The sequence below is a fragment of the Xenopus laevis genome, chromosome 8L (genome assembly GCF_017654675.1).
Source record: "Xenopus laevis strain J_2021 chromosome 8L, Xenopus_laevis_v10.1, whole genome shotgun sequence".
Lineage (NCBI taxonomy): Eukaryota > Metazoa > Chordata > Amphibia > Anura > Pipidae > Xenopus > Xenopus laevis.
Window position 1 is genome coordinate 64,913,729 of NC_054385.1, and position 23,178 is coordinate 64,936,906.

The 23,178-nt window shown below is 39.2% G+C and overlaps 1 protein-coding gene across 1 annotated transcript in view; it reads left to right on the forward strand.

The window, feature by feature from the left end:
* Positions 1-23,178, forward strand: part of LOC108698552 (H-2 class I histocompatibility antigen, Q9 alpha chain) — a 77,892-nt gene that overhangs the window by 42,942 nt on the left and 11,772 nt on the right. The window contains exon 3 of the mRNA XM_041572862.1: positions 18,903-19,181. Within this exon, the coding sequence (XP_041428796.1) occupies positions 18,903-19,181 (279 nt within the window). The remainder of the gene's footprint in view (positions 1-18,902; positions 19,182-23,178) is intronic.

A 23,178-nucleotide genomic window follows, 5' to 3' on the forward strand; every position in this document is an offset into this window, starting at 1 on the left:
CTATGGATAGGAAGATGGAGGCTTCTTTGAAGAGAGCCTATCTGGCTTTAGGAGCCACTTCTAGGCCAGCCTTAGCTCTTACATCGGTGTCTAGGGCTATGCAGATGTGGTTACAAAACGTAGAAACGGCTTTAAGAGAAGGAGTGGATAAAAGGAACATTATAGAAGCGTTAGCAGAATTAAAACTGTCGACAGACTGTTACTGAAGCGTCAGTGGATCTAGTTAGATCCTCATCGAGGGCAATGGCTTTGTCAGTAGCCGCAAGAGCTTTGTGGTTAAGGGCATGGAGTGCGGACAAAGCTTCTAAAATGAATCTGTGTAATTTGCCTTTTGAAGGGAATATGTTGTTTGGAACAAAATTGGATGACATAATTAAGAAGGTTACAGGGGGTAAAAGTGTATTTTTACCACAAGAGAAGAGATCTTTTAGGACATCGGATTTTGGATCAAATCGAGCTTCCTTTCGAGACAAAGCATCTAAAGAGCAGAGACAAGCGGGACCATCAGGCAGATTGGAACAGTCTAGTCGTTGGAGAGGAGGTCAATACTCTCTCTTTAAAAGTCAAAGAGGTAGAGGAATGGTTACCAGACCTTCAAGAAAGTTTTGACAGCCCAAACTTCAAAAATACCCAGAAGGTTAATTCATTTTTCACAAGTTTGGGCAAAGTCGGTGACAGATCAGTGGGTATTGAAAACCATCAGACAAGGATACTGTCTGGAATTCGAAAAGATTCCGACACACAATCAATTTGTCATGTCGAAAATTCCCAAGAAAAGACAACAAAGAAAGATATTGAACAATTACATACAACAATTGTTGGAGGAAGGCGCTATTCAACCAGTCCCTCAACATTTTCAGGGACAAGGGATTTATTCAGTCCTGTTCATGTTACGAAAGAAGACAGGGGATTTTCGTCCAGTGCTGGATTTAAGACCAATAAACAGATATCTGAAAATAAAGAGATTCAAGATGGAATCAATTTTTTCAATCATAAAGGAAGTTCAAGAGGGAGATTGGCTTCTATCTCTAGATTTAAAAGATGCTTATTTCCATAATACCATAATAACCTCACATCACAAGTTCCTAAGATTTGCGATAGATCAGAGAAGTCATTATCAATTCAGATGCCTCCCTTTTGGGTTAGCAACTTCACCCCGAGTCTTTTCAAAGGTACTGCAGTCTCTCATTGCGGAAATCAGAAAGTTGGGAATACACATTTTTCATTATCTCAACGATATATTGATAAAGTCACAAAACCCCAACACACTAGAACAACAAAGAGATTATGTTATCCGGTATTTACAGGATCACGGTTGGGTGTTGAATCTAGAAAAGAGTCAGTTACGGCCGACACAGGATTTGATATATTTGGGGGCCAGATTTCTGACAAGTCAGGCAGTAGTAGTGCTGCCAGAAGAGAAAAAGAACAAAATAAAGCAGACAATCAAGGGTCTTATGAGAAGGTCCATATGTTCGGCAAGAGAAATCAGCAGTATTTTGGGTCTCCTAAATTCAACTTTTCCAATGCTGAAATGGGCAAGATGGCATGTCAGGCCTCTGCAAAGAATGTTTTTGAGTCAGTGGAACCCAAGATTGCAAGATTGGAATCAGAAGATATGGATTCAGACTCAAGTAATGGAAGAGATGAAATGGTGGTTAAAAGAGGAGAAGCTAGCACAAGGTCAGGTGTTGAAAGAGATCAGTTGAAAAGTTTTGACCACGGACTCCAGCCCTTTTGGGTGGGGAGCACACATAGACAATGTATATCTACAGGGTCGGTGGTCAGACAAGGAACAGACACTACCAGCCAATGTGTTAGAATTGAGAGCAGTATGGAGATCGATTCAGCGTTGCGAGCATCGATTGAGAGGAACATCATTGATGGTGAAGATAGACAATGTCGCAGCAGTAGCGTACATAAAAAGACAAGGGGGAACACACAGTCTAAGTCTCATGACGGAGCTTCGTCCCATCATGATTTGGGCAGAAGACAATTTACAGAACATTTCAGCTCTGCATCTTCCAGGGAGGAAGAATGTTATAGCAGATTTTCTCAGTCGGTCAGTAATAGACAAACACGAATGGGAGCTTCATCCGGAGGTTTTTGCTCAGATTGTGAAGAGATGGGGCATGCCAGAAGTAGATTTGATGGCCACTCCAGCCAATTGCAAAATAGAGAAGTTTGTTTCGAGATATCATTGTCCCCAAGCAATAGCAATGGATGCTTTTCATCAGTCATGGAGCAAGGGTCTCCTATACATATTTCCTCCCATACCTCTGATTCTTCAAGTATTGAGAAAAATCAAGGCAGAAAAAGCAGAAATGATAGCAATCATCCCAGACTGGCCGAGGAGGTTTTGATACACGTTACTGAAGTCAATGATAGTGGAAGAGCCCTTTCAACTTCCCCACAGAGTAAACTTGTTGACGCAGGGACCAGTCAGCCACCCTTGCTCAAGAAGGTTGTGCCTGAAAGCTTGGAGATTGAAAGGAGCAGGTTGAGTAAAGAGGGCTTTTCGGACTCGGTTATAAATACTATGATGTCGGCCAGAAAATTTTCAACAAATAGAACATATGATAGAGTCTGGCAAGTATTTTCTCAATGGCTTTCTTCAAAAGAAATTACTACGGAACAAATTGCAATTACTCATGTACTAGAATTCCTTCAATTAGGGTTTGATAAAGGCTTGAGACTGAGAACATTGAAATCACAAGTCTCTGCTATCTCGGCATTAACAGGTATTCAGTGGGCAAAGGAGGAAAATATAGCAAAATTTATGGCAGGAGTAATGCATTTGAGGCCTCCAAGGAGGATTTTGTCAGCCACGTGGGATTTACCTTTGGTATTGCAGGCGCTTACATCCAGACCCTTTGAGCCTATAGAAGAAGTGTCTGATATAAATCTGACGTTAAAAACTCTTTTTCTTACGGCAATCACCTCCTCAAGAAGAGTAAGTGATTTACAAGCGCTGTCAGCAGAACCACCTTTTACAGTTATTCAACCTCATCGGGTGGTGTTAAGGACAGTGCCAGAGTATCTACCTAAGGTGGTATCAACTTTCCACATAAATCAAGAATCAATCTTGCCAGTATTTTTTCCAGAACCTGCTTCAGAACAGGAAAAAATATGGAACACGCTAGATCTTGTTAGATGCATATCAGTATATTTAAGAAGATCAAAAGAGTGGAGAAAATCAAACAGAATGTTTGTAATTCCTGACGGTAACAGGAAGGGACAAGCAGCTGCAGTGTCTACAATAAGTAGATGGATAGTAAAATGTATCCACATGGCTTATCAGTCCTCAGGACGTAAAATTCCAAAAGGGGTAAAGGCACACTCCACCAGAGCATTAAGCGCTTCTTGGGCGTTTCAGGCAGAAGCTAGGTTGGAGCAAGTTTGCAAGTCAGCATCTTGGTCTTCAGCCAACACATTCTTGAGACATTATCATGTTAATGTGTTTTCACCAGATAATACTTTATTTGGCAAGAGAGTATTGGAAGCAGTGAAATCTGCAAAATAAATACACTATTCGGCAAATGAAGAGGTTTATTTGAATTTCTTTCTCCCACCCTCTCTAATTGCTAAGGTACTGACCCAGAGTGCTGCCATAGTGACCAGGAAAAACAAAAAAATTATTTCATACTTACCGTAATTTTTGTTTCCTGGTTACTATGGGCAGCACTCACGCCGAACCCTCCCAAAGAAATGAAAGCTCGGACTTAGAAGACACTGGTCTGAGGGGGAGGGGTGTATATATAATCATGGGTTAATTTAATTAACTTAATTGTTCTGTCCTATTAAAAGCGGGGGCGGGGATAACCCAGAGGTGTGAGTGCTGCCCATAGTAACCAGGAAACAAAAATTACGGTAAGTATGAAATAAATTTTTCGTTTATTCACATTTTCAAATTTTTTTCAAATTCAAATTGAATTTGGACTATTCCCTAGTCGAAGTACAAAAAAAATAGTTTGAAATTCAAATTTTTTTCATTCGAAAATTCACTTCGACCTTTGCTAAATCTGCCCCAAAGTGTTGCAAGCTGTAGGAAGTGGCCTTAACTCCCACAATGGCAAAGTAATAATTGCAAAAAACATGAACCTTTGCACCTCCTTTCTGCACTTGGCACCTTGCCCCCATCCTAAATTAACAATAATTTGTTTTAGGATTTAAAAGCAAAGGAAAGAGAGACAAAATTTGGGATTATAAGAATAGTTTTAGAGCATACATCACAAAAAGATGCATTATTAATTAGCCTGCAGCATGAACTTATGAGCTGCCATTTGAATTAGAATATAGTTTATTATCTTGAATTTATAAAGAACCAAAGTATGTCACCATAACTAGATTATACATTATTCATCTGCCAAGTAACCTCTCTGTATGTTTTTTGAGTGTGGGTAGAAACCTGCTTTTAAAACATTTTTTTTTAAATGGTCAATAAACTGTATTGGAATAGGTTAATATACCCAAAGACTGGAGTCCTCTCATCAAGTCACTAGTCTTTATTTTATAAAATTTGTTTTGATCCATTGTCCTTTCTCAAATGTAGAAATGCTAACTAAGAAAGCTACATAACCAGTGTGCATAGAATCATTAGTTAGACAACATCCATCTTGTGGCTTTATAATGGTACTGCAAAATCACAAAGCTATGTGTACTACAATACATATGTACTGGAGTTCTATCCAATTCAGAAGGCCCATCTAACAATTTTAAGCTTCATTAGTTGTGCTAATTACAACAGTAATTAAAGGTATTTATGTGCAAAGCTGCTTCTTGTCATTTTGGTGTCAAGTGCCATTGAGCCCCCCACTCTGGGTTATATGTACCTGTGTGTCTATTTAAAGGAGTTGTTCACCTTTCAGATAACTTTTAGTATGATGTAGAGAGTGGTATTCTGAGACAATTTGCAATTGGTTTTCATTTTTTATTATTTTATTTTTTTCATTTTATTCAGCAGCTCTTCAATTTGCATTTTAGGCAATCTGGTAGCTAGGATCCAAATTACCCGAGCAACCATGCACTGATTTGAATAAGAAACTGGACTATGTATAGGAGGGGTCTGAATAAAAAAATGAGTAATAAAAAGTAGTAATAACAATACATTTGTAGCCTTACAGAGCATTTGTTTTTAGAAGGGGTCAGGGACTCCCATTTGAAAGATGCAAAGAGTCAGAAGAAAAAGGCAAATACCTATAAAAAAAACTATAAAAAATAAATAATGCAAACCAATTGAAAAGTTGCTTAGAATATGCCTTTCTTTAACATACTAATATACTAACAGTTACCTTACAGGTGAACCACCCCTTTAAGCTGGGGAACCCTAGAACAACTGCTGCCTCAAGAGCTCCAGGTTTCCTACAGTTGCCCTGTCAATTGATGCAGCAAACTTGCACCTAAAGAATCAGACGCCAGTGTAATTTTGATGGTGAATGTAAAAAAAAATGTACCCACAGTTGTGTGTATTTTAACATAGATGCAATTACGTCAGGCGCATCACTGCTTTGCAGTGGCAATTACGCTAGAATTATAGAAACAAAAGTTGGTTGTGGGTAAAAAACAGAGCTCAAAATTGCACTGTGCATACTACATAGGGATGCACCGAATCCAGGATTCGGTTCAGGATTCGGCCAGGATTCAGGCTTTTTCAGCAGGATTTGGCTGAATCCTTCTGCCCGGCCGAACCTAATCCGAATCCTAATTATCCGAATACTAATTCCCTCTCAGTCATGGGATTCGGGGGTTCGGCCGAATCAAAAATAGTGGATTTGGTGCATCCCTAATACTTCACTTGTAGAATTGCCTGAAGACTTTTATTTTCTTAATGGCACCTCTAATAGTTTCTTCTCCATCACAGCTAGTTGCTCACACAGCCTGCACTCTGGATGGGGGAAACAATAGTACTACTTTAAGGATGAGTCCGTATAGAGTACTGCATCAGTTCTCACTGGGTACCTACTCCCAGTGCAGCAGCCATACTGTGGGACACATTTCTGCACATTAAATGGTTGTTCCAGAGCAAGACAGTTGCTTACTGACCTCACATGATGTAGAAAATACCTGACATACGTGTACATGAATGTATGGGCCCTGCAATACTACTTCAGTAGGGAGGTTAATTATCAAAGGTCGAATTTTAGAGTAATGTGAATTTTTTTAAAATCGAATAAATTCGTTTTTATTCACAATTCAAATGAAAAAAAACAAACGTCTAAAATTCAATCTAATAGTCCCGACCCGAAAACTTGAATCAAATTCGAATCGAGTTTTCCTTTTTTTTGAAGTGCAACATTTTTTTTCTCCCATTGGAGTCTATGGGGCATCATTTTCAGCGAAACTTGGCAAAAATTTGGCTCGTCACTACTATTAACATCTTCAAATAGTTCAAGGGACCTCTGCCATTGACTTCTACATGAACTCAGCAGGTTCTAGGTCTAGAATAGTCGAATTACAACTGTTTCCATGGTCGAGGTGTGATAAATCTCACATTCAAATTCAAGTTTGTGGTCTTTCAAATTTGTGAGTTTTGACCCAAATTCTTTTTTAAATTTGAATTTACCTTTCAAACCTTAGTAAATCTGCCCCTATGTGTATGTGTTTGCATCACCTGGAGTAGGGACCCACTACTTGGTTATGGGTGTATCCTTGAAGTGGTGTTATTGTTTCCCATTTGGATTGCAGGCTCTGTCAGTCCTGTTGCTGTTGTGGGGGGGGATATATTAATGGTAGGAATCTTTAAAAAGGAAGTTCACATTCACCTTTATTTTATGAAGTGAGTAGAACTACACATCTTCCTGCCCAATCCACTGTGCGTGTGCGCATGTCAGTGCACCTGTAAGAAGGAGCGGATGGGGGGGAATCAAATTTTTTTCTGCCTGGGAAGAAAATGCTGCCAGAAAAAAAGCCAATGAGCAGACAAATCTGCCATTACCATAATGTACTAAGATCGTGCCCATGTCAATTTCTTTACAGCAATCACAACCAAAATAGGATGTCTGTGGATGGGGGATGAAAAAAGAGTTTGAATAGCAACTAATGTCAATGTCACAGACCAACATAGAACTGTCTGTCAATGCACCATGTCTGCAGCTCTTCTTCATTTTCTGCAATTAAGGTTTTTTTAGCCAGATTTATATTTTTTAACTGCATGTTTGTCCTCCCTGTCAAGTATTTACTGTATTGTAAAATGTACAGTGATGCACATACAAGTAGTAAGATAAATATAATTATATATATACGTACTGGGTCTTTGTGGTGGCTCCACTTGTCCTAAAATCATATGAGGCATATTTATTAACATTGGAGACAAACATTATCAGTGATGTTGCCCATAGCAACCAATTAGATCTTTGCTTTTGTTTTCTAACTTGTAGGTGACTGTTTAAATCTAATTGCTGATTGGTTGCTATGGGCAACATCACTGGTGATGTTTGTCTCCAATGTTTATAAATACGCCATAGTTTTGCTCCAGATACAAAACACTGACACTCACAGTAAGAGGAGCTTACTTACTTACAGTAAGAGGGTTTTTTAAAAATTAGTGGTGAGCACAACTTTCCCTTGTTTGTTATAGTTATACAGGAGCAGTGACCAGCTCCATGTTGTATCTCCCACCCTTCCCAGCTATAGTCAGGTGATCCCACTGGTGTCTAATAAAAGGGTAACCATGTTTTGGAGTTTTGGAAACCTTGAAAAGCAGCACATAAGTTGCAGGTAAAATTAATTCCTGTGTAAAATGTATAATGAAGCAATAGAATTCTTAATGAATCAGATTAGGATTCACTGGTATGGCTGGGAGTGTTTTGCATGGCACAAAATAAGATGAAGTGCAAAACTTTTTTATTCTTCTATACCAATAAGATAAATGTCAGGGAGAAACATGAATGGAATCTATGTTGAATACACCCCTTCCGTAGAAGCAAACCTTGCCCCAATGCTCATTCCCAGAATAAGGAAAACATTTAACCCTGTAGTAGATTAACCCTTTAATATATGATATTGGTGACAATGAGAGTGTTGTACAGGATCGGTGCAAAATCACTCAACACAGGACAATTGTTGGGAACTGCAGCATTGCCATATGTCTTCTACTGCCACGTATACATTGCACAGGCTTGGGCTGGGCTCATGGGTACTTTACTCTGACAAGAATTCCTATACTGTGCAAGTGCTGAGCTCAACCACCTACCAAGAGCACTTGGGAGTAGAAGAATCACAGCAGCGCAGCACTGGTCAGCAAAGAGCCCAAGGGCAGTTTATTTTTATAGAAAACCTGCACCACCTGGTATAATTTTCTCACTGAGGGAAGCCTAACAAATTGTGATAGAGGGGAAATCACTACCTAAAAAATATATCTTCCATGAGAAAACAATCTTCCTTTAATATAGAAAGGACTGCTGCCTGTGTTTGAACTTTATCAGAATTCATCAGAACTTGCCTATGTTCCTTCAGGGCACCATAGGCAAGTGGCCACCACAATATGCCCCCTCCCCATGGCCTGGCACCCATGTATGTACACCACCCCCTGTGAACATGTATGCATGCGTGGGTGACTGCAGCCCCGGGACAGCAGAATAGGACAGGCCAGAACTAGGGGAAGGCAAGCAGAAAAGATACATAGCTGCAAGCTACCTTATACTGTGTCCCTTGTTAGAGTTTCAATGAGGAATGATAAGTGTTTTGCACTGGCTTATACTAAGTCCTCCCAGCCATAATCCTGCTATAATTGTATACATCATTGTGATATTGCTTGTTTTCTCTCCAGGCCACAATCCGAAATTAAGGAGCAGAGTAATTATTACGTGTTTTTGGGGGAGTTACTGCATGTAAAAAGCAATGATTGGCTCACATTTACAAACCTTTTTTCACATTACTACTGATTCATGGTACTGATTTGTACTGATTAGGTTAGTCTCTATAGATGAGTGTTGTGTTAACATTTTTAGCAATGCTTGTTGTTTTGTCAGGGACTAACCAAATCAGTATGGTGCTACAGTTGAGCATTGTCCCAAACTCTAAACCAGAGATCCCCAACCTTTAGAACCCGTGAGCAACATTCAGAAGTAAAAAGAGTTGGGGAGCAACATTAGCATGAAAAATGTTACTGGGTGCCAAATAAGTGCTGTGATTGGCCATTTAGAAGCCCCTATGTGGATTATCAATCTACATTGAGGCTCTGTTTGGCAGTGCATCTGTTTTTTATGCAACCAAAACTTGCCTCCAAGCCTGGAATTCAAAAATAAGCACCTGCTTTGAGGCCACTGGGAGCAACATCCAAGGGGTTGGAGAGCAACATGTTACTCTCAAGCTACTGGTTGGGGATCACTGCTCTAAACACTCATAGGTAATAATTTGACTGCTCAAAGCTGTTAACATTAATTCTGACAAATTGACACATTTAAAAAATCCAAAAAGTTTTGACAAATGTGCCAGTTTGTTATAAAAAAAACTTTCCTGCCAGTAAAACTGTGATAAAATTCAAACTGTTGGAAATTCATAAGGATCCCCCAGTCTCAATTTCAATAAATCTACCCCAGATGTGGCCCTCTGGAAGCATATTTTTTTGCCAAAATCAGCAGATTGGAACAAGCATATCAGTATCTAGCAGTCATAAATCTAAAGCAACCAGACTTTGACAAAAATGTACATTAAAGTTTCATTCATCCAGGTGATGATATACAGGATCTAGTAGTGATAAGTCTATGCAACTATATATTGTCTTGCATTGAATGAATGAAAACTTTCATAGACACCAAACATAATATATTCTCTAAGTGCATTGTTGGTCTCCAGAATAAAGAAGATATACAAAAATAAAATTATTCTCACCTTAACTGCATACTCTAGCAGCCCTGTACTAGTGAGGATCTAGGTTATACAGTATTTGGCAAATATAAGGCAGATAAAATAAAATATTGTAAGTTTGTCTGGGCAGGGCCTTTTTTGCATCTTGTATCTATTATTGTTTGTTTTGGTTGTATTATGTATGTTCCATGGAAACACCCATTTATTGTTTAGTGCTTTGGAATACATTGGCACTAAATAGATATAGATATATTAATAATCTGCTTTTCAAGGTACAGGACAGCATCTTTCTGCTGCCTATCTCTTCAGCAGCACACAGCTATGGTATCACATGCTGCAATGCAGATGAGTAGTTAGGTCTGATTATAATAGGTTTGATTATATCCATTAATAGTCAGGTCTGACTGTATTGTTTGCCATGCAAAATTCTGTTTAATTGGCAATACAGCCACAACTCACTTTAGCAGCAGTGGAAGTGAGGCGCTAAACACTTTTCCAGATACAAGTAATCACAAGCCCAACTTATATTGCTGCTAAACTGAGTTGTAGATGGAAGTTTGTTCACAGTCAAAACAAAACTGATTTTTTAGTGAAACGATGTGCTGGAGATGACAGGGATTTTATAAGAACATTTAATACTAGACCCCTCTTTTGTACTAAAGTTGAATTGACATTTATTAGAGAATCAGCACACTTGGTAAATGCACATATTGTAATGTAAGCCAATGCACTTTGCAGCAATCCTGATTTTCTATTCAAAAGCTAACCAAATCAGCCCGTTTATACCAGTTTCATATCATTTCAAGCTGAACCCCTGTCGGGAGACCAACCCATGAACAGCCTTAAGTAGGTCTCACAAAAAGTGCTACTTTTGTTTTATCAAACCAAACACTAGTAATGCAGGTTGTTACTTTCACCCTTTAGTCCAGTAAACCGGCCAGTAGTTTTGAATAACCAAGTTATCAGCCAATTGCATCCCATTTATGGCCAATTTTAGACCTTGTTCACGCAGCTTAGTCAGATTCATATTAGATTCACTCTTAGTGGATTAATGCAAAAACCTAAGGTGCTATCCAGATCCTAGAAGACTAAGAATTGTTAGGCTCTCAGTGTGGATCATTTATTGACTCTGGGCAAATTTGTACCTGGGCAGTAAATCACAGCAACCAATAATAATGTTTTTCTTTCAATGTTCTACCCTCAGCTAGCCGAAAAAGCTCATAATAGATTGGTTACTATGGTTACTGCCCACGTGCACATTTACCTATTCTTGCCCATTGATCTGGCAGGTGTAGAAGTTGCCACCATTTATTGACTCCATGAACATGCATGATACATGGCAGTGCCATGACTTGTATGTGTATGTACGTAACTGTATTTAGCTCAGATACACATCAAGTATATTTAAAGGGGTTGTTCACCTTTATATTCATTTTTAGTATGTAGAGAGGCATGTTCTGAGGCAATTTGCAATTGGTTTTCATTTTTTATTATGTTGGTTTTTGAGTTATTTTGACTTTTGTTCAGCAACTCTCCAGTTTGCCGTTTCAGCAATCTGGTTTCTAAGGTCCAAATTACCCTAGCAACCATGCATTGATTTAAATAAGAGACCGGAATATAAATAGGAGAGGGCCTGAATAGAAAACTGAGTAATAAAAAGTATCAATAACAATAAGGGGCACATTTTTTTGGGGGGTACTTCGGCCATCGAATAGGCTACTACGACTTTGATTCGAACTAAAAATCGTTCAACTATTCGATAGTCGAAGTACTGTCTCTTTAAAAAAAACTTTGACTACATACTTCACCACTTTAAACCTACCGAGGTACAATGTTAGCCTATGGGGACCTTCCCCATCACTTTTCTAAGGTTTTTTTGATCAAAGGAAAATCCTTCGATCGATCAATTAAAATCCTTCGACTCGTTAGATTCGAAGGATTTCATTGTTCGATCAAACAATTTTTCCTTCGATCGTAGGATTTGCGGTAAATCCTTCGAATTCGATATTCGAATTTGTAGGATTTTACTTCGAGGGTCGAATTCGAGGGTTTATTAACCCTCGATATTCGACCCTTAGTAAATGTGCCCCCCAATGTATAACCTTACAGATTTGTTTTTTAGAGTCAACAAAAAGAAGCAAATAATTCAAAAAGTCTAAAAAAGAAAAAATGCCATTTGAAAAGTTGCTTAGAATTAGCCATTCTATAACATACTAAACGTTAACTTAAAAGTGAACCACCCCTGGCATATACAAAATATTATTATATAGTCTCCTAAAAATGTGTGTAAATCACAATCACAGCATAAACATATAAATATATACAGTATATACCATCAGTATCAAAGTACAAAGTTTGCAAATGTGAATAAAGCTGAGGTTGTTAGAAGGTGAGAATACCTGACGTTTCTCCTCTCTCAAGGGCATTTCTCAGAGTGTGTAATTCTAGTCTTGAAATGTTCCACTTCTGATTCACAAAACACTACACAAATGTGATCAGTGTGGCTGATACAACTTATAGAGGCAATTTTACTAACCTCAGCTCAACACTTCACCAGGTGTAGATTCACCAGGACAACGCTAATTCACTAAAATCCGAAGTTGCGTCCTGCGCGCTGACCTCTGGTGAAGTTGCACTAGAGTTACTGCGCCAAGCAAAGCGAAGTTGCGCTAGCGTTGGTAATTTGCATACGGCGGGAAGTTGAATAGACGTATATGTTGCAGTAAATACATTACTCTACACAAGCCCGGGAATCCTTAATAAAATAAAATAAAGTTGTTATAATGCCCTACACATGATCCCAGTGTATAGTTTATGTGCCATATATAAGGAAATGTAGGGGGGAATCCAGTTACCCCAAAAAAAAAATTACGCTCTTTTGCAGCCTATCACCCTGAAAAAAGGAAAAGACGCCAACGTTTTTTGGGACTTCAAATACATTTTGAGGAAGTCCTATCTACTCTATTGCACTTCGCCTGGTCTGAGGTGATGAAGGCAAGTCTGGCGCAAGAGGTAATGTTCAGTAAAATCAGCATCTTAGCGAATTTGCGTAGTTACATCCTTTCACCAGAGCAAAAAATTCACCAGGCGTTAGGGAGTGAAGTACCGCTAGAGTCTCTCTCCTTCGCTAGCGAAGTTACGCCAGGGACTGTTAGTAAATCGGCAAAGTACCAAAATGACGTCATGCTGGCGAATTTTCGTCAGCGTTAGTCACTTCGCCCTTTAGTAAATTTGTCCCATAGGGTGAAGATACTCTTGTGTTACTAGTACCACTACTTGTCACAGCTATAAATGCTGATAATTTACGAACTGTCTCTGCGTGTGTTTTAGCAGAGCCAGTTCTCAGCAATGTCTATGGAAGGGTATTTTCTGTCATTTTGTAACAGTGAAATGTAGCTGCTGCTAGTAACTCTGTGTATCTTCACCCTTATACTGCAGTAACTGTTGGATCTACAGCAGCATCATTCTGTGCTCATTCAGAAAGAAAATAAACCTGCCTTGTTCCTTAAATTCACAGAAACAGCGCTCACATCTCTGTCACTAAGGAATAGGATTTAACAGAAATGGCTGTTACCAGTAGCTAAAACGCATCTTAATTTTAGGATCTCTCTTCAGGAAATGATATTCTGAGAAAATTTGCAATCAGTCTTAACTTCATGTTTTTTCAACTATTTGCCATTCTATTCTATCATTTTCCAGTCTGGAATTAGAATTGCTGTTGAAAAATTGAATAACTCCAAATAATAAAAAAAAATGCTGCAAATTGACATTCAGCCAAATATCACCACTTTATTGCATTCAGAACTATTAGCCATTAAGGCTACTTTAGTTGCGGATAAGTTAAAATGGGTGCAGTCTTTGTGCAAATCAACACCATTCATTAACCATAATTGCATCTCATCCTTCCATTTCTGTTGTGCTCATCACTGGTGTGTCCATTCTGCCTCCAGTTCCAAGTCTTGGGCAAGTGTGCTTATTAATGCAGTACAACTGCCAGAATCAATAGGAACACTGGACTTGGGCCTGAAGAATGGGATATAAAAGTCATTTTGATGCCAAGTGCCGGAAATAACACAATCCCTTTCAGACGCTTCAGCCTCACTTGAGTGTGGTACAACATGCAGCCACAATTACGCTGGAATTTGGGAGAAATGCTGCATTGTGGTAAAAGACATGATAGGTTTTTAGATAGTACCACTGAAACAGTTATTTTTTTCAGATGCTTTTTATGTTTTTATAAGATCTATGTTTAAATTTCCTCTCATGTTTTCTAGGAGCAGGAGGGGCTAGTCTGTAGTCTTCTATAACTGTTACATTATGATTAACATTAGTTGATCATTTTTATAAGGCTAATGTTAGTTAATACATTTCTTAAGACAAATGTTACATGGGAGATTTAGGCTACTGCTACACTCCTGTAGGGAACATCAGTGGTCAAACTGCCCCTGTCCTTCTGTTACGGCTCCTAATAATTTTGACTGTAAAACTCTCCACTGGACAAACACAAAGAGGCATGATGAGTACTAGCTTATATTTTGAAAAATTACTCTTTAATATTTGTTTAACTACTGTATGGGAGCAGAGGTGCAGATGTTACAGTTATAACACTTTAGATAAGACTGGTAAACACTTTAAACTGGTAAACACAAAAATAATTCTTTTGGTCCTCCTCTGTGTCCTAAGAAAACCACCACTCACGTATGAGTTTTCTCATTTTTATTATGCCTAGAACCTACATGTAATATTTTTGCACAATTAGAAAGAATGTTCCCTCTTAAGAAAATTTCAACCTCAAATGTGGACTTATCCACAATATCATTATTTCCCTCACATTTTAATAATGTTCTCCTTGTGGCTGTGGCCAAATTGCTGGGGAGGGGGGAGTAATTGTCATGGGAAGCAGCAAGTGAAGATCCAGTGGCAGGGGCCTGTGCAAACCTAGTGGGGGGGGGGGAACAAGCAGGGGGGGGAGGAGGCAGGGAGTATAATCAGTATACAAAAAAACTGACACAATGTTGAATGTATACTTTTGACTGCAAAACAAAATCAGTTCATTAGAGGTCATTTACAAACAGAAGTACAGTGCAAAAGTGAGTCTGGTTGGAGTCATTCATTCCTGGTGCTTAGCGAGAGAGTGACGTGTGCCAGATTCTTTAGATGCAAATGCAATGCCCCTGTTGAGGAACAGAGCTGAGGAAACCCTGGAGCTTTTGTCTGGTCTGGAGGTGGTGATAGATCCAGAGTTCCTCTGCATCAATAGGCACAGCAACACTTGATTTAGAACAGAAGGCAGGCAGCAAGGAGCACATTTTGACACAAGTACCTTTAATGAGTGGGGTTTTACATGAAATTGACTACTGACTATGGATAACAGCCAATCCTCCAATAAAAAATAATCCTCTTTACCTGATCAGCTTAAAAACATCAAAGCCTCATTACCTTACACAAATCAGTGCTGCCACATATGGACTGTATGTCTGATACAAACAGCTTTTATACTGTTGGTACACCATCGCCATCTAGTGGTTACATTAAAAACATCCAATAACACAGTTACAAATTACAAAAAGAAAAAATGTTACAAAATGTTTCGGCAGCACAAATACCCACAAGGCAAAACTTTAAAAATTGAAACCACATTAGTGAAACTGAATAACATAGCAAGGCCAAATATAACTTGGTTAGTTAACTCAAAGTTAGCATAATAAAAATTTTAAAAATAATGCAAAAAAGGACCCACAGTGACAAAATATCACTTAAGGGAACCCAAAAGAGCAAACCTAATTATATCACTCTTGGGCTGGCAGTCAGCAACAGGACCACAAACCTGTGAACAGAAAAGCCAAAAAACATAATCTCAATAAATTGAGTATATGAGTATCTAACAAGAAGATCCAGTCTGCTTCCCTATAATTGAGATTGCAGACAGATCCCCTTTTCTAAGATTAATATTAATAATACATTCAATCACTTGCACACGTAAGTCCTTAATGCCTCTTTCTGGAATATCCTCCAATGGGAGACTGCAAGTCACCTTTTTCAATTGAACTCATGTGCTCATGCATTATATCCTTTAATCACTTAATTTTGTTTATATGGAGTAAACCTGGCCATACACTGTAATCTTTCCTACGACAGGCCCACCTCGGGTGGGCGATATGGTACTATGAAGCGGATATGAAAAGTCGGGAGTGAGGACCACATCAATGAGCCAATGAGTTACTCAATCCAACAGAACAGAGAAATCAAGCCTACTTGATCGTGATCTGATGATCTTTGGCCAGATATTGATCGAGGATGCCTGTCGGAGGACCCCATACACGGGCAGATAAGCTACTGAATTGGTCTAAAGGACCTGAATTGCTATCTTAAATTTGCCCGTGTATGGCCACCTATCAACTGGTTGAGGTCTAGGTGGGGGTGGGACAAGTGATGTCAGGGGCAGGTGATGGTCCCTGCCATCAGGAGGTGGAGTATGACATGGAGATCACTGTGTCATTCACTTCAAGTCCTCTCTGACTTTCCTATTTTGGAAATTTCCGAAAACTGGACTGTCTGAGTGAAAACCGGACAGGTGGTAACCCTGTATGGAGTAGACTGAAGATTACCATGGCCTTGATCCCAAGGAGGACTACAACACTGGCTCTGGGATTCATATACAGACAGTCAGTCTTCATATACAGACAGTCAGTCTTCATATTGTCTGCATTCTGTAACAATAAAGTCAGGTATAAGCAAGTACCAGGGACTGTCTGGGGATAGTACTGCTATGGGACACAGAGATGCCTTTGATTGAATGAGAATTTGAATTGTAGTGGCCAGATATAGCATTTATGAACTTATCTTTGGCAATACACTATATATTGTAAGTTCTCTAAATCAACTAGAGTACGTTCTGATGGTTCGTAGGTAGAAAAACAATTAATTTCTATGTGCTTAAACTGTAGATCTAATGGGAACATATGATGTCAGGTTGTGATGTATAAGCCAAGCACAGCGACTGTTGAAAAATATAAATGATTCATTATGTTGCACAGGCTTCTAGTGATATATCAATAAAAACAATTGTTTTTACTTTGTGATATGAAGTTCTCTGAGTCACACTTGCTCAGGTTACTGGGACCTGTTCTTGGTCACATATACTTCTCTCCTACTTATTGAGTTATTAGCCCTGTGGTGCCTTCTTGGCAGCAGTGAGATGGGCAATGCCTGGTGCTGTAGGAACCATTACTTTCACTAAAATCTAAAAGGATATGTATAAATAATGGCATGCCCTTTAATAGTATGTTTATATGCAATGATTGGTTTTATAAAGTCAGGGTGTGCTAATCTTATCATTTATCATTATGTCCATGGGTACTGCTGACAGAAATAAATGAAATCAATTCTTGCTGCTGTGGCTATCATTTGTGCAGTTTGCAGTGCTATGGGTGCAGAGAGAAGGTTGTTTTATGGTGTTGGGCACAAACAATAGCAACACTTAACACTCAAGGCAGTGGTAAAACAATGTTTTAATGGGCCCCATAGCAAATTCAATTTAGGACCACAAAACAGTGTCGGACTGGCCCACCAGGATATCAGGAAAACTCCTGGTGGGCCCAGGTGTCAGTGGGCCTCTTGTTTCTAAACATTTGGCCTATTTCATGGTCATTCCCCTATTTCTTTATGGGGAAAATGCTTAATAATGGGAGAATATTGTAAGTATATATAAAAGACTAGAAGAATAAAGTTTGGAAAGGTCCACTGTATAAAGGTTTTCTGGTGGGCCCAAGGTCTAAGGCTTTCTGGTGGGCCCCTGGCATCCCAGTCCGACACTGCCACAAAATATTGGTAATAAGTCATCATATTCTACAAAAATATATTAAACTTATAATAAGTGCCTCACTAGCCCCTCTACTCTCCTGGGCCTCCCTGCAGCATACCTACCAACTGTCCCGTTTGAGCCAAAAAAGATACAATGTTTCTAACTTAATTGGCTCTTGGCATAGAGCCCAGAATAGATACAAAAAAGATACATTTGTAACAGTTTTGTCTCTTGGGAGAACTGACTCACATTAGTAAAACTGTAATAAAACATAAAAACTACAGAAATGTGTTCAAACTAGGGATGCGCCGAATCCAGGATTCGGTTCGGGATTCGGCCTTTTTCAGCAGGATTCGGCCGAATCTTTCTACCCGGCCGAACCGAATCCAAATTTGCATATGCAAATTAGGAGCAGGGAGGGAAATTGCGTGACTTTTTGTCAGAGAACAAGGAAGTAAAAAATGTTTTCCCCTTCCCACCCCTAATTTGCATATGCAAATTAGGGTTCGGATTCGGTATTTGGCCGAATCGTTCACGAAGGATTCGGGGGTTCGGCCGAATCCAAAAAAGTGGATTCGGTGCATCCCTAGTTCAAACTTTCATAACCTGGCAAATCTTGTAAAATGGGCATGGTAATTAGGAGGTGTGGCCACAAAAAGGAGCATGGTGAAAAAATGTTTGTCCCTCTTTCCGTTTCCAGAATGTTGGGAGGTATGCTGCAGCAGCAGGGTCTGTTTCCTCTGTAGATACAACCCTGACTCAAATGCAAATAGTTCATCCATATAAGGCATTGCCTGTGGCTAAATCCCCACTGGGAGACACACCACACATCATACAAAACACTGACAGTTTATTCCCACAGCATTTGATTTTAGTAGGAATGGCTGCATATTCCAATTAGTTATAGCAAGGCCGTGTGACCCACATCCCTCCAGGCAATCTAGATCTACAAATCCCAGCATCACATTGACTGATGCTGGATGTTTTAGTACAACAATATCTTTAAAGCAGTTGGTCTAATATGTCCCACTCTGTAATAGATGAGCAAAGGGGGTGAGCCTTGTTACACATTACCCCAGAGGCGGGGCTGTATCGGTGACCGGAGCATAGAGGTGGTGGGATTGTGATTGGAGTATTGGGGTAATGATGGACACAGCTAATGCTCGATTTCCCTGGCCCTATTATATATCAGTGTGTGTGTATGTACGTGCCCCGTCATATAGTGCGTGTAATTGGGTTGCTGGTTGTACAGTGTGTAAGTGCACGTGTAACACTGCCTATTTCCCCACAGGTACCCATTCCTTACAGATGATGTGCGGCTGTGAGCTGCGAGAGGACAACAGTATCCGGGGGTACAATCAGTATGGATACGATGGGAAAGAGTTCATAGCGCTGGATACAGAGAGATCGGTGTATGTACCTACTGTGCGGGAGGCGCAGCTCACTGAGCAGAAGTGGAACAGCCCGGAGGTTAATAAGCCTGAGAGAGACAAGAATTACCTGCAGAATATCTGTATCGAGTGGCTGAAGAAATACTTGTCCTATGGGCAGGCGGAGCTGGAGCGGAGAGGTGAGTGCTGACACATCCCTCTACCCATAGCCACCCAATACCCCTCCCCCGACCAACCCCTGTTCCCTTCATACTTAGGGGTTTCTTTTTTTACTAGACTCTGTTTAAATTGTCTGTGTATTATCCAGCCATTAAAGTGGATTTGTTTTGTGTCAAAATGAACACAGTTCCCAAGCACAATGCCCTGCATTTGTCTTGCAATAAGTGCCATTATTTATGCAAGATATTCAGCTAATTGCACTGTTATTTTTGGCACCTTTTGGGGTGTTCATTTAATAATTAGATCTTATTTCCAGTCTATTAATGTAATAAATAAAGTCTTCAAAAAGTCAAATAGCTTTTAGATGTGCAAATGCCCAGACAGGGATGCCAGGGTTAAATAACTTTGGGTCACTGATTTTTTTTATTTGCTTTGCATGTGAATATTTACAGACAGGAGTGTTCTGCGTATTGTACAGTTGAATTTAGCATGGCCCAAACTGGGGATGTAAACTGGCAGCTAACTGGGCATGAAATTCTACTGGTTTTAATTAGTGTTTAGTGTTATTAACGTTTAAATGATTGTTGCTGTACATACAGACAAGGGCACAAGAAGTAGTCACAATCATACCTCCCAACTATCCCTACTTTCTCTGCACTGAACAGCCAGAAAAAGAAACAAAGTTTCTAACTTAATTGGCTTTTAGCAGAGAGCTCAGAACAGGTAACAGGTGCAAATAAGATACTTTGTAACAATTTTGAGACACAAAAAACAGTTTAGAAAGGAGAAATATATTCAAACATTCATAACCTGCTAAATTTTGTAAAATTAACATGGTAATTAGTGGGTGTGGTCACAGAAAGGTGCGTGGTCAAAAAATGTTTGCTGCGCTACGTGCAAAAAAATTTTTGGCCCTCTTTTTACTGCCAAAATGTTGGGAGGTATGGTCACAATGCATAGTCCAAGCTCATGGATCTGTTCTGAAAATATTAGTTAATTTATAATATTATTCACATATATCATCTTAACATGCCCACAGTCACAGATGCATATTTGGTTTCATTTTTGCTTTTTGCCCATGTATTTGTCAAAAAACCCTACAATGTAATAAAGCATTATAAATGGACAGGGAAAGACTTATTTACTGGGGGGGGGGTACCAAATCACTAGGCACCCAGTGGATTCAATTAACAAATTTCATCTCCAATCAGTGCTCCTTAAAAAAAAAAAAAAGCACAATAGAAGAAACACCATCCTGACAAAAAACTTACTAAAAGCTGATGTGAGTCTCATTCAGTGGCATTTTTAAGCCTGCCCAATAAATATCTGGGCAATTTTCAACAAGATGCCGGGGAATTAGGACAATTTAGCCAGTTTTTATAGCCAGTATCTGGCTAACTTAAAGGGGTGTTTCACCTTTAAGTAAACTTTCAGTACGTAATAGAATGGCCAATCGTAAGCAACTTTTTCATTGGTTTTCATTATTTATTTTTTATAGTTTTATAATTATTTTCCTTTTCCCTCCGACTCTTTCCAGCTTTCAAATGGGCGTCGCTGACCCCATCTAAAAAGCTCTGTAAGGTTACAAATGTATTGTTATTGCTAATTTGTATTACTCAGCTTTCTAGTAAGGTCTTCTCCTATTCATATCCCAGTCTCTTTTTCAAATCAATGCATGGTTACTAGGGTAATTTGGACCCTAGCAACCAGATTGTTTATAATGCAAATGGAAGAGCTGCTGAATAAAAATCTAAATAATAAAAAATGAAAGCCAATTGCAAATTGTTTCAGAACATTACTCTCTACATCATACTTAAAGTTAACTCAAAGGTGAACAAACCCTTTAAGTTTACTTTTACAAGGACAAAAAAAATCGAAAGGAATTATAAGCACTCTCTCTTTTGCGAATAGCTCAGAGGTGTATTATTGGCAGTGGGCATCACAGTCCAAGGATTCGTCAGCCTCTACACTTTTTTGGTTTCATTGTGATTGGCTACATTAAACTGTGCATTTCTATAAAGCAAAGAGATTGACTGGTATCATTTCTTGTTCATATGATTCTATTGGCAGAAGGGTTTATATGATGCATAAATGTTTGATTGGTGTCACTCTGGTAATGTTGTTGGATAGAATTATCATCAGTCAATAAAGTTTATGAGTTTTGAAGATGCATTTCTAGCCATAAATGTCACAGTAAAAATAGCCATAATAATCGCCATAAAACAAGACTATTTTATAGCATAAATATTCAAAAAAATGTAATTTGTCGCCAGAAAATTCACAACTCGCTAAAATTAGCGCTTACGTAAGCTGGTTCGTTAACGTTGTTACCACAAGTGATCGCAATGACTTCTGAGCGCATCGCTGTTTAGTAAACTTAGTCGCTGCGAATATTCTGGCGGAAAAATATTCTCAGCAATAACATGCAGAAACTTAAAGTCAGATTTACTGCACTTTAGTAAATGGACCCCTAAGATCCAGAAAAAGTACTCTCTGCATACAAAGGTTGCCTTTTGTGGGGAATAGTGGTAATTCCCAAAGCGGAGCAAACCAGTGTTCTGGAGCGTCACCCAGGCATTGTAATTTGTAAATATGAAAGCCCTTGCTAGAAGTTATGTCTGGTGGCCTAAGATGGATGAATGTATTGAAAAATGGGTAAAAACTTGTGTTCCTTGCCAATCCATCTGCCATGCCCCTGCTAAGTCCGGGGTACATCCATGGGAGGGGACGCAGAGCTCATGGTCTCTGCTACATTTAGATTTTGCAGGGCCTTTTCAAGGTCAGACATTCTTACTTGTGGATGTGTCCTTTTCCAAATGATTAGAAGTTGTTCCAGTTGCATCTATAACTAGGGATGCACCAAATCCATTATTTTGGAATCGGCTGAACCCCCGAATCCTTTGCAAAAGATTAGGCCGAATACAGAACCGAATCGGAGGGGGAAGGGGAAAACATTTTTTACTTCCTTGTTTTGTGACAAAAAGTCACGCGATTTCCCTCCCCACTCCTAATTTGCATAGGCAAATTAGAATTCGGATTCGGTTTGGATGGGCAGAAGGATTCGGCCAAATCCTGCTGAAAAAGGATGAATCCTGGATTTGGTGCATCCTGGATGTGGTGCATCCCTATCTATAACCACCCATGCAGTTATTCAAGTGTTGCGGAAGTTGTTTGACACACATGGACTACAACAAACAAGGGAAAGTTGTGCTCACCACTAATTTTTAAAAAAAATAAGCTAGGGTTCAGTGAGGCTGTGACCACAAAATTCACATAGACAAATAAAATAGATTCTCTGCACTCAACCCATTATCAATATATTTAGGACATTGAGACATTTAGAGCCTTGAGCTCCTAAAAAATGCCTTACCCTTTACACAAAACAGGGATTGTTTGTCCATATATTGCAATATATTTAAGATGGCCAACTACATCAAAGTTGCAGCAGATAGAAGCAGAAGCCAAAACATCAAAACATCCTGTCAGCATTAGCTACAGATCTCTCTCTCTCCTGTCAGCAAAGAATGATGGGTAAAAAAAAAAAGTTAAGGGATATTTCCTGCCCCTTGAGAATTTTCAGGCAAAAAAATACTTTTACGCCACTACATAGGTGGCAGTAAAATTTAGCAAATATTCTGGCATTAATTTTGTCTTTTGCACATTTCACTGTTTAGTAAACCAGGCATTGATGTGTACATAGCGTTATTTTCAGCAAACATATTTTTGCGAAAGAAAATTTGCAAATGTATGTTTACCGCAGGTTAGTAAACTGGTAAAAACGTATTTGGCGATTAATCTATATTTTGTGCACATATTTTTACCGCGCTTTAGTAAACGGACCCCTTATACCTGTGCTGATGCAGGCTGTAGTTTAACATACACTTGATGCAGCTCTGGTGCAATACCTGAACTGGAAGAAGCCTGTATTTTCTTGGAATGCACAGATGCAGTCTCATAAGCAAGTGCTTCCTCCTGGGCTAAAGCAAAGGTTAGGTTGTACTTTGCAGTGCTGCATCC